Source organism: Ustilago hordei (assembly GCF_900519145.1).
Source record: "Ustilago hordei strain Uho2 genome assembly, contig: UHO2_contig_22, whole genome shotgun sequence".
Classification (NCBI taxonomy): domain Eukaryota; kingdom Fungi; phylum Basidiomycota; class Ustilaginomycetes; order Ustilaginales; family Ustilaginaceae; genus Ustilago; species Ustilago hordei.
Genome location: NW_024545292.1, coordinates 111363 through 122861, shown reverse-complemented (window position 1 = coordinate 122861; position 11499 = coordinate 111363). Strand labels below are relative to the sequence as shown.

Sequence of the window (11499 nt, the reverse complement as noted above, 5' to 3'; positions counted from 1 at the left end):
GCGGAGAAGTTGGCTATCAGAAGATCACTTCGAGTTGTTGCTCTGCGTGACACGTTCGATCTTACCCCGATCACCCGATTCAACAATAATGCGATCACCCCAACCAGCAGCAGCTTTCCGGAAGTCGGGACTGTGGTAGCTGCTGTTCACCGAAAAGTGGAGCATTCGCTTCCTTACAGCTGCTCAACTGCTCAACCACACCCACCATATCATCCTACTCACCGGGCAGTCGGTACACTGCAGCCATCAAGGATCATGTCGAAAGCACCTACTGCCGCCCCTGCCGCTGGTGGAGGTAGTGCAGTCGGCCCGAGTCGCCGAACATGGGACAAGGTCGAGTTCTCACGCAAAGCCATGTCTCGAGAGAAACGTCAAGCTGAGCTCGATTCCGTCAATGCAGAACGTCGGTCCCAAGGTCTGCCCCCGCTCAAGCGACTCAAATCCAATGCTCTCGAACCCGAGCTCGCTATGCAGCAGCGTCGTGCTCCACTCGGCTTGGAGAAGAATGAAGGCAAAACGCTCATGGTCGACCTGGCAGCTGATGGGAAAGGGCAGACAGGACCAGGATTTTACTGTCAAGTCTGTCGTAAGCTTCTCAAAGACAATCTGGCATACTTGGATCACATCAACGGGCGCGTACATCTGATGCGCATCGGTCAGTCAACGCAGCAGGATCGAGCCACGTTGGAAGAGGTCAAGGAGATGTTGGATGACTTGAGGAGAACGAGATTGGGAAACAGTCAGCAGAGTCAAGCGTATGATTTCGACGAGCGGATCAAAAAGATCGCCCAGCTGGAACAAAAGGAGAGAGAAGCGAAGAGAGAGAAGAGAAGGCAACAGAGGCTGGCAAAGAAATTAGGAACGCAGAAACTACAGAAGGTGGAAGCAAATGTCACTGACACTCCAGCTGCGAACGCTTTGAATGGATCAGCAGGCCAGGAGGATGGAGATGCGATCATGGCTGCCATGGGCTTCGGCGGCTTTGGCTCCACCAAGAAGCAATGACTGGCCTGCTCCTTTCAACGCCTCTACTTTACAGCACAGCTCCTCGTCGCTCAGCAAAATACCCACAGATATCCATGATGAGCAAGCATCAGATCCACGTTGCCTGAAGCATCGCAGCTAACACGTTTCACTTTTGTATCACTATCACTTTTGTATCACTATCACTCTAACAACATTCTCAAAGCAACACATCACACTTCTCAAAAGAAAAGCAACGTGATTCGCAAAATTTGACATTGCCTTTCTAGTCATGCGTAAGCACAATCTAAGCCCAAGCAAGTGTCAACAAGAACTTGTCCTCGCCGACTTCCTGCTCCTCTTGCAAGATAACCTTGGCGTCCGCCTTCTTCTGGGCCTCTGGCAAAGGTTTCCTCCTAAGCGCCTTCATGAATGTCTCCTGCTGACTCTCGATAGCCTCAGCAAGTGCCTCACCCAGGCCCTTCTCGAACGAGTAGAAGGCATCAACCTCGTCGGTCGCCACCAATCCAGCCTTCTTACGCAGACGCTGGATACGGTTCACCACCTCACGTGCTGTACCCTCCATCTGCAACTCGGGTCGTGGCTGAATATCAAGCAACACGACCACGTTGCCGTCTGTGTTGGACTCGAAGCTGCCCTCGATCTCTTTTGTCTCGACGTATCGAATGACACGCAGGTCACCCTCAACAAGGTCGACACCAGCAACGTTAAGCTTACCGGTCTCCCTGTACGTCTTGGCGTCAGCTGAGGTGACGCTCTCAAGTCCCTTGCGCACCTTACCGACATCTTTGCGGAGCTTGCGACCGAGAACGGGCCAGTCGGCAAACAGCTTGAAGCGAACACCGCACTTGGCCTCGTCCGAGGAGAGAACGAGGTCACGCACGTTGAGCTCCTCCTTGATGTAGTCCGAGAGCGATTCAACATCCTGAAGGTACTCCTTGTCGGTGTGGAAGACGACCAGCTCCTTGAGAGGTACACGGATGGGAAGGTTGTGGTTGACACGGATGACACGACCCAATTCGACAACCGACTGCAATGCCTTAAACTGACGCTGGATGACAGGGTCAAAGTATGACTCGTTAACCTCGGGGAACGAAAGGAAGTGAACACTGCCATAGTCCTCCTTGTCGTCGGCAGCCTGTTCGGGCAAGAACTTGCGCAGACCCTGGTAGAGGTTCTCGGTCAAGAAGGGTGTGAAGGAAGACAAAGTGCGGCAAAGGGTGAAGAGCGTCTCGAACAAAGAGTTGAGCGCAGCCTTGGTGTCTTGAACACCGTTCTCACCCTTCAAGCGACGACGATTAAATCGAATGTACCAGTTGGTAAGCTCGTCAATGAGCTCTCCCAAGCGTGGTACGACAGTGTAGAGCCTGTAGGCAGCCATCTCTTCGCTGATGAGCTTGATGAGCGACTGGCATCGCGCCAGGATCCATCGATCCATGACGTTGGACGAAGATTGAGCCTTGTTCTCGTGGACAAACTTGACGCCATTGTCCTTCTCGAACAGACTGACAGAGCCGAGAAAGAAGCGGAACGAGTTGAGCCAGGGCAAGAAGGTAGATGAGACGACCTCCTTGACACCTTCCTCCTTGAAGCGGAGGTTCTCGGCACGCACGACTGGCGAGTTGATGAGGTAGAGTCGAATGGCGTCAGCACCGTACTGATTGATGAGCAAGTTGGGATCCGGGTAGTTGCGGAGCGACTTGCTCATCTTCTTGCCGTCGGCAGCGAGCACAAGACCGCTGACGATGAGGTTTTTCCATGGCGCTTTGTCGAAAAGGTGTGTGGCCAAGATGAGGAGGGTGTAGAACCAACCACGGGTCTGGTCAAGACCTTCCGAGATGAAGTCGGCAGGGAATGACTTTTCGAATTTCTCCTTATTCTCGAAGGGGTAGTGAGCCTGGGCGTAAGGCATGGATCCCGACTCGAACCAGCAGTCAAAGACCTCCTCAACACGCTTGAGCTGACCCTTGCCCTTTTGCGAGGGGATGGTGATATGGTCGATCTTGTCCTTGTGCAAGTCGGTGATGCCATTGACGCCCGAGAGTTTCTCAAGCTCCTCGACCGATCCAACGCAGACGATCTCCTCCATGTCTTCGCTCGCCCAAAGCGGGATGGGAGTGCCCCAGTATCGGTTTCGGCTAATATTCCAGTCACGAGCGTTTGCAATCCAGTTGCCGAATCGACCCTCACCGATGTTGGCGGGCACCCAGCGGGTAGCTTGGTTGTTCTTGACGAGCTTCTCAATGACAGGCTCGACGCGGACGAACCATGAAGGGATAGCCTTGTAGATGAGAGGGGTACCTGATCGCCAGCAGAAGGGGTACTGATGGCTCAAGGTAGCCTGTACAATGAGACGGCCACGCGCCTTGAGATCCTTCTGAATGGCTTTGTCAGCCTCCTTGACATGAACACCAGCATAGTCAGGCACCTCGTCAGTGTATCGGCCGGAGCCATCGACAGGGTTAGGAGGGGTCTCGTCACGGGTGATGACACCGTGGGCAATAGCAACGCGGTGATCGTCGTCACCAAAGGCAGGAGCCTGGTGAACGATACCGGTACCGGCATCCGAGGTGACGTAAGTGTCGGAGAGAACACGGAAAGCACGGTGCTTGAAACGATCCTGGAAGAAGGGAAAGATGGGCTCGTACTGCTTGCCGACAAGGTCTTTGCCCTTGTAGGTCTCAAGCTTCTGGAACTTGGCCTTCTTTGGGTCCTTGTAGAGGGTGGCGAGAAGGTCCTCGTGAATGATAAAGTTCATGTCGCGCTCGTCATCGTGAATCTTGATGTAGTTGAAGTCAGGATGAACGCAAAGACCCAAGTTGGAGGGGAGGGTCCAAGGGGTGGTAGTCCAAGCGAGAAAGGCGGTCTTGGGATCTTCTACGAGAGGGAAGCTGACGGTAACGGCAGGGTCCTGCACCTCGCGGTAGTCGAGACCAGCCTCGAAGTTGGAGAGAGGAGTGGTGCAGGCAGTGGAGTAAGGCATGACACGGATACCCTGATAGACGAGACCCTTGTCGTGAAGAGTCTTGAAGACCCACCATACAGACTCCATGAAGTTAAGGTCCATAGTCTTGTATCCGTTGTCAAAGTCGATCCATCGACCCATGCGCTCGACAGTATCTCTCCACTCGTTCTGATAGGTCATGACGATAGCTCTGCACTCTGCGTTGTACTTGTCGACACCCATAGCCATGACGTCCTCCTTTCCCTTGATGCCAAGCTTCTTGTCGATCTCGTGTTCGACTGGAAGGCCGTGGCAATCCCAACCGAAGCGACGGTCTACGTAGTGACCAGTGGAGTGTGCGTGTCTTGTGACAATGTCCTTGACCGTACCGGCGAGGAGATGGCCGTAGTGTGGAAGACCGGTAGCAAAGGGAGGGCCATCGTAGAAGCTAAATGGTTTCCTGTCTTTACTCTGTTCTAGCGAAGTCTTGAAAGCGTCGATAGCACGCCAATATCGAATGACCTTTTCTTCTTCTGTTGGAAAGTTGAAGGGAGTGGTGACCTCATGCTCGCCAAAAGTGGCGGCAGCCTCAGCCATGATTGTATTGGTTGTTGCACCGTTCTACACCAAGATTGGTGAAGCAATGCGTTTCAGAGAGGATTTCAGGTAATGATGGAGGATGGTGGAAGGTCAGAAGCAGAGTTGCTTCTTTCTGCTTTCACTGCTTAGCCGGACGTAAGGCTGGAAGAATTGCCAACTGAAAAAGCGCTCCTTTTCTCGGCCCACGAGTGAAATACGAGTCGAGTCACTCTCGCACGACACAACCAATCCTATTTTACAATGAAATGTTACATCGAGCCAAAACACAGAAAGGAAAAAGTAGCGCCCAACTGAGAGCAACACTTGCTCTGAGCCACATAGCCTTGCGCCAACATGGCTGGCGAAAGTGACAGCGTCGAAGCGAGGCTTGTGCGCCACTAGCCTGACTCGGCCACCTTTAGGCTGGGACGTTGCCGTTCGGTTCTACACCAGCTTTATACAAGGTCGCAAGGCAACACATGTCACAGCTCCAATAGCCAAAGGAGCGGAAAGGAGAGCAAGTGTGTGCACAAAGTGCGGCTTGCATGGGCCAACTTCACTTGCCCACTTTTTTTAAAGAGTTCCCTTTGATGCTTGGACCCCTTTCTTCTCGCCTTCTCACCTTCTCGGCTTCTCACCTTCTCGGCTTCTCGCCTTCTCTTGACCTTGACACAACCGTACGTCTCCCGAACTCGGGCCTTTAGGAAGCCAGCAGCACTTGCACGAGCGAAAGCAGCGCTCGGTTCTCGAATCAGTGTCCTGAACAGGTCTCGCTCAAGGTGGGGTAACACACAGCCTCTTCTCACACCCACAACCACCGTTCTGCATACGTACAAAAGCATTGCCATTGGCCAACACACGCGTGAAGGAGAGCGTACACGTCTAAAATTGCTCGACGCATAAGCCCTTTCAAGAGGTCGGCTCAGCTTTCTATACCACCACATACCGCCTAACAACCTGTAGACCAAGATGTCCGGCAGCCGAGACCCCATGGAGGCTGCCATCCTGCAAGGCATCGATGCTCACCCCACCTCTTCCTATCGTGAGGATCGTCGAGCTGCACAGGACTCCGACGCCGATGATGCTCCCAACACAGATGACCAGCTCGACTCCGACCTTCCTGACGACGAGCACGACCTATACTACAACAACGACGACGACGATCAACATCAACATGCTTCCTCCTCGGCAGCCGCTGCTGGAGGCAGTGAGCGAGAGGGAGGTATCAAGGGTCTCATGTCCTCGCGCACCGCCAAGCGTGGTGGCGAAGGAGCTTCCAAGACAGGTCCCAAAGGTGTACTGCGCGATCAACAGCTCAGAGCCCAGCAAGAGAGCGCTGCTCGTTCCGCCGCCGTGCATGCCACCAACCGCCGCATGGAAGGCTTAGCCCTGTCTTCAGAAACGTACACGCAGCAAGCTGAGAGGGAGAAGCGAGAGCAAGCTGCCCGACTCCGTCGCGAGAACGCCGATAGTGATGATGACGACGTTGCTGTAAGCCAGGAAGCGATTGCTGACCTGCAAGCCAAAGAGCGAAGAAGAGAGATGCGCATTGCCGAACTCAAATCCTACAACGCTGCCCGCAACAGTGCACTCGTTTCTGGCAACCCTGCATCGGCCGTTGGCGCAACCGTCGCTCCTCCCACTGCTGCGGCGGGCAAAGGGGCAAGCAACCGATGGTTCGGTCATCTCCGAGAGGTCGACGAGCGTGGCTACGTATCTGCTATCGACATTGAGCATGCTGATGTTCCTATCGTCATTCACATCTACTCCAAAGCCGTTGCGCAGTGCAACGTCCTCACAGCCTCGCTAGCTTCTTTGGCGCGGCAATATCCACGTACCAAGTTCTTGCAAGTTCAGGCCGCTGCTATTGGCTTTGGCAAGTCTGCCAACACAGACGATGGAGAAGATGACGAGGAAGAGTACGACGAGTACAACCCAAAGACGCTCGAGGTGCTGCCAACTGTGCTGGTCTACAAAGCCGGAACCTTGGTCGCAAACTTGGTCAGAGTGGATCTGGATCCCATGTGGAAGCATGGCAGAGAGCAGGATGTGCGCGATCTTCTGGACTCATACGATGCATTGGCAGGAGCAGTAGGAGCAGCAGGAGCAACGGTAGCGCCGGCCTCGGATCGCAACGATCAAGGCGATGACGATGATTGACGAACGGCTTGGTATGAAACTGGTCAGCATCTTTCGGCATTGTGGTTTCAGCGTGTCTATCAATTCAATGTCTGACTTCCTGTCGCTCATCTAGACGGGAAGCGAGCACGAAACCAATATCGCGCAAGAGCTTTGAGATGATTCATTTTGCCAAGTGTCTATGTACATGTGCTCCCAAGTTGAGCCCGAGTGTTTTCTCTAGGACGATGTGATATAACTTACGTCTGATTTTGCTGATTAGCTCACTGCTGCGAAGCAACCCACTTTCTTGCGTTCTCAAACATCCTGAACCAAGGTCCCTTGCCCTGCCAGCCCTTCTCGCCCTTAGCATACGCCTCAGCAGGAGCCCAGCTGATGCTTGTCAATGCAACACCACGTTCTGGGTGAGGCATGAGGGCCAGCACACGGCCCTGGTTGGCGGTGATGGCTGTGATACCCTCGGGCGAGCCGTTGGGGTTGATGGGGTATCGCTGATCAACGTACTGCATAGCGACCTGGTTCTTGGACTTGCAAGCTTCGAGGTCGCCAGCGTTGCGGAACGAAACGCGTCCCTCACCGTGAGCGATGATGGCAGGAAGAACAGATCCAGCCATGTCGGCCAGGAAGATCGACTGTGCGCCGCCAGTCTTGGTGATTTCGACAGTCGAGAGACGGCCTTCGAAACGGCCGGATTCGTTGGCCTTGAAGAGCGGCCAGTTCTGCGCCTCGGGAATGAGACCAGCGACACCGAGCTGCGAGAGAAGTTGGCAACCGTTGCAGACACCAAGAGCAAAAGTGTCGGCACGCTTTTGGAAGAAGTCTACGAACTGAGCCTTGACGCTAGGGTTGAGAAGGATCGACTTGGCCCAACCGCTACCGGCACCAAGAACGTCACCGAACGAGAAACCACCGCAGGCAGCGAGACCGACGAACCGGTCAAGTGTCACACGACCTTCAACCAGGTCAGACATGTGAACGTCGACAGCACAGAAGCCAGCACGGGTGAAAGCCCATGCCATCTCGATCTGACCGTTGACACCCTGCTCACGCAAGATGGCAACCTTCGGTCGTGCATCAAGAGGAGCCTCGACGACCTGAGCGCCGAGAACATCCTCATGGGGACTGTATGTGAGATCGTAGCGGAGAGCAGCGGCCGAGGTGGGCTCGTCGGTGATGAGGCTGTACTCTGAGGCAGCGGTCTCCGGGTTGTCACGGAGGCTCTGCATACGGAACGAAGTCTCAGCCCATGCCTTCTGAAGTGTGGCGCAGGTCGACGTGAGTAAAGACTGCGAACGAGCAACCACCTTGATGTCCTGCGAGTCAGGCATAACACGACCAACGATGTGCAAGTTGTTCGAGGGAACACCAGCAGCAGTGAGGACAGCCGAGACGGCCTTGACGTCACCTGCCTTGACCTGCATGACAGCACCAAGTTCCTCGTTGAAGAGAGCAGCGACGGGGTCGCGCAGCTCGGCATCGAGAGCATCGACAAAGATCTCGGCACCGCAGTGACCAGCGAAGCACATCTCGAAAATGGCGGTGATCAAACCACCGTCTGAGCGGTCATGGTAGGCAAGAACAAGGCTGCCCTCATCGCGCTTCTGAACGCGAAGTTGCTTGAGCGTGTAGCAGGCCTCGAAGAAGGCCCTGAGCACGGCAGCATCCTCGACATCAGGGGCCTCGTGACCGAGCTGACGGAAAACCTGGGCAAGACAAGAACCACCGAGACGCTGCTTGCCACTTGCAAGGTCGATAAAGAGCAAGACGCTGTCATCAATGTCGGTGCGAAGTTGTGGTGTCCAGGTGCGGTTGACGTCGTCAACGGGACCGAAAGCAGTGATGGTGAGTGAAAGGGGAGCGGTGACTTCCTTCTTCTCACCTTCGGGCGACTCCCAGGCCATCTTCATCGACATCGAGTCCTTGCCGACAGGAATGGCAAGACCGAGCTTGGGGCAAAGGTCGAGACCGATAGCCTGGACGGCTTCGTAGAGACGAGCACCCTCGTCCGAGTGGCTTGCAGCGCACATCCAGTTGGCCGAGAGCTTGATGCGCTCGAGACTCTCGATGCTGGCGGCAGCAATGTTGGTGAGCGACTCGGCGACAGCCATGCGAGCGGAAGCAGCAGCGCTGAGAAGTGCCAACGGTGTGCGCTCACCTGAAGCAACAGCTTCACCAGTGAGGCTCTCGTTGAAGCCGTACGAGGTGCGGGTCACAGCAACATCGGCCACTGGAACTTGGTAGGGACCAACCATCTGGTCACGAACGACAAGACCAGTGATACTTCGGTCGCCAATGGTGATGAGAAAGCTCTTGGAAGCGACAGTTGGCAGGTGGAGAACACGGTCAACAGCCTCTGCAAACATCTTGACGGGGTCATCCTTGATGTTGGGAAGGTAGGATGTGAGAGTAGAGTCGAAAGGAATGCGGAGGGGCTGCTTGCTCTGCGCCTGGCGAGCGATCTTGGGCGGCTTACCGAAGAGGATGGGCATGGGGAGGTGGATTGAAGTACCGCCAAGAAGACGGTCGGTGACCACGAGCTCTTGCTCAACAGTGGCACGACCGACAACCGAGTAGGGACATCGCTCTCGCTTGGCGATGGCCTCGAAGCGAGGGAGGTCCTCTGCGCTGACAGCAAGGACGTATCGCTCCTGCGACTCGTTACACCAAATCTCCATAGGGCTCATAGAAGGGTCATCGACAAGCACGTCACGAATCTCGAAACGAGCGCCGAGACCCGCATCATGAACAAGCTCGGGAAGAGCGTTACTGAGACCACCAGCACCGACATCGTGAATAGACTGAATAGGGTTGCCCTGGCCGATCTGACCTTCGATGACACCAGGAGCATCGCTGAGAGCAGTACAAGCATCGATGACCTGCTGAGCACGCCTCTGCATCTCGGGGTTGTCTCGCTGCACCGAGGCAAAGTCGAGGGCGGCACGGGACGAGCTACCACTAGCCATGGACGAAGCAGCACCACCGCCAAGACCGATAAGCATTCCGGGACCACCGAGCACAATAATGGCAGCATCCGGAGTGATGTTAGACTTGAGAGCGTTTTTGGGACGAACGTTACCGAGACCACCGGCAAGCATGATGGGCTTGTGGTAACCACGGACCTCACTTGAGTTGTCATCGACGGGGATGCGCTCGGACCAAGTTCGCCAAAAACCGCTGAGACCGGGACGACCGAACTCGTTGTTGAAGGCAGAGCTGCCAAGAGGGCCGTCAATCATGATGTCGTAGGCGCTCGAGATGTGCGAAGGCTTGCCAAAGTCCTCCTCCCAGGGCTGACGACCGTCGCCTTCGAGGAGAAGGTTGCTAGTCATGAAACCAACAAGACCAGCCTTGGGCTTGGAGCCACGGCCGACGGCACCCTCGTCACGGATCTCACCACCGGAGCCAGTGGCAGCACCGGGGTAGGGCGAAACAGCGGTGGGGTGGTTGTGAGTCTCGACCTTGGCAAGGAAAGGCATGGGCTCCTTGACACCCTGGTAAACGGTGAGGCCGCCAGCAGGGGAGGGGGCAAAACGAGTGGCCTCGTAGCCTTCGATAACAGCAGCATTGTCGGAGTAGGCGCTGATAGTGTGCTGAGGGTTGAGCTTGTGAGTGTTGCGGATCATACCGAAAAGGGTGTTGGGCATGTTCTTGCCATCGATGGTCCAGTCGGCGTTGAAGATCTTGTGACGACAGTGCTCCGAATTGACCTGAGCAAACATGAAGAGCTCGACGTCGGTAGGGTTGCGGCGAAGAGCGTCGGATCGATCACCTTTGCCGGCAACGAAGGCGTCAACGAGATAGTCGATCTCGTCATTGGCGAGGGCCAGACCAAGTCGCTCGTTGGCATCAACAAGGCGCTGCTTTGCGACCTGGCGATCCGAAGTGCCGTCAGCACCGAGGAGGTCGACATGAGTGAGCGGAGCAGCTTGAGCCTTGTGGAAGAGAGCATCAACAGTGGGAGGAACAGCCGAGATGAATTGAGTCATGCGGTCGTGGAGGAGGTCGTGCACCTGGGCAATGTCGGCAGCCTCGAGCGAGGCTGAGGCGGCAGGCTGGAGAACGTATGCAATACCACGTTCGATGCGGGCGACGTGGTCCTTGAGGGTACACATACGAGCGATGTCGGTAGCCTTGCTGGACCAGGGCGAGATGCTTCCGAGGCGAGGGAGCACAAAAAGAACGGTCTGAGCGGCGTTGGTGGGAGCGGCACCATCAGCGAGAAGACGCTGAACAGCGGGACGGGTGTGTTCGAGGTCGACATTATCACCGTAGACGAGGAGGCTGTCGAGCACATTTTGCTGTGGGCTGCTGGTGTCGGCGAGGACAGCTTCAGTCTGTTCAGAGACGGGGTTGATGAAGTGGATGTAAAGAGCGTCGATGGAAGCAAGCTTGCCACCAAGCTTTGCGTTGGCCCTCTCCAAAAGCTGAGCGCGCTTGGAGGGATGAAGGAGCGAAGAACCGATCAAGGTCAGCATCTTGAGGGATGGCTGGATTGAGGGAAGGGAGCAAGACGAAGGCGATAAGAAGATCGTCGGAGAGGTTCTGTCAATCAAGTGCGAGCAGAGTCAGCGAACGGATGGTCGGAACACTATCGATCGCCTGCGTTATTGGCACAAGTGACAATGTCAAGGTCGAGAAGGGGGAAGAACGCAGATATAACGAGAGGTCAGATGTTGTGCCGAACGAGAAGCTTTGCCATCAGGATGCGAGATTCTCACAGTGTCGCTGGAAGTGTATCGCCGTAGCGAATGAGGTTCCAGAAAGGGATGGATCCAAGGATGGTGTTATTGGAAACAAGAGCAAATATCGAAAGCAGACAAGGCTGCTTGACGGTGGAGTCGAAAGGTGCAGAA

The 11499-nt window shown here is 55.3% G+C and overlaps 4 protein-coding genes across 4 annotated transcripts; 2 read left to right on the top strand and 2 right to left on the bottom strand.

Annotated features, from left to right (window-relative positions):
* Positions 1 to 255: 255 nt before the first annotated feature.
* On the top strand, positions 256 to 1005 carry UHO2_06933 (uncharacterized protein; the record flags this gene model as incomplete). Its single annotated transcript, XM_041560528.1, has 1 exon — positions 256 to 1005. The coding sequence occupies one exon, from the start codon at positions 256 to 258 to the stop codon at positions 1003 to 1005; it is 750 nt and encodes a 249-aa protein (XP_041416462.1).
* A 265-nt stretch (positions 1006 to 1270) lies between these two features.
* Positions 1271 to 4525, bottom strand: UHO2_06932 (putative ILS1 - isoleucyl-tRNA synthetase; the record flags this gene model as incomplete). Its single annotated transcript, XM_041560527.1, has 1 exon — positions 1271 to 4525. One exon carries the CDS (start codon positions 4523 to 4525, stop codon positions 1271 to 1273), a length of 3255 nt encoding a protein of 1084 aa, XP_041416461.1.
* Positions 4526 to 5476: 951 nt separating this feature from the next.
* On the top strand, positions 5477 to 6667 carry UHO2_06931 (uncharacterized protein; the record flags this gene model as incomplete). Its single annotated transcript, XM_041560526.1, has 1 exon — positions 5477 to 6667. One exon carries the CDS (start codon positions 5477 to 5479, stop codon positions 6665 to 6667), a length of 1191 nt encoding a protein of 396 aa, XP_041416460.1.
* A 242-nt stretch (positions 6668 to 6909) lies between these two features.
* UHO2_06930 (putative ADE6 - phosphoribosylformyl glycinamidine synthetase) lies at positions 6910 to 11121 on the bottom strand (the record flags this gene model as incomplete). Its single annotated transcript, XM_041560525.1, has 1 exon — positions 6910 to 11121. One exon carries the CDS (start codon positions 11119 to 11121, stop codon positions 6910 to 6912), a length of 4212 nt encoding a protein of 1403 aa, XP_041416459.1.
* Between the last annotated feature and the right edge of the window lie 378 nt (positions 11122 to 11499).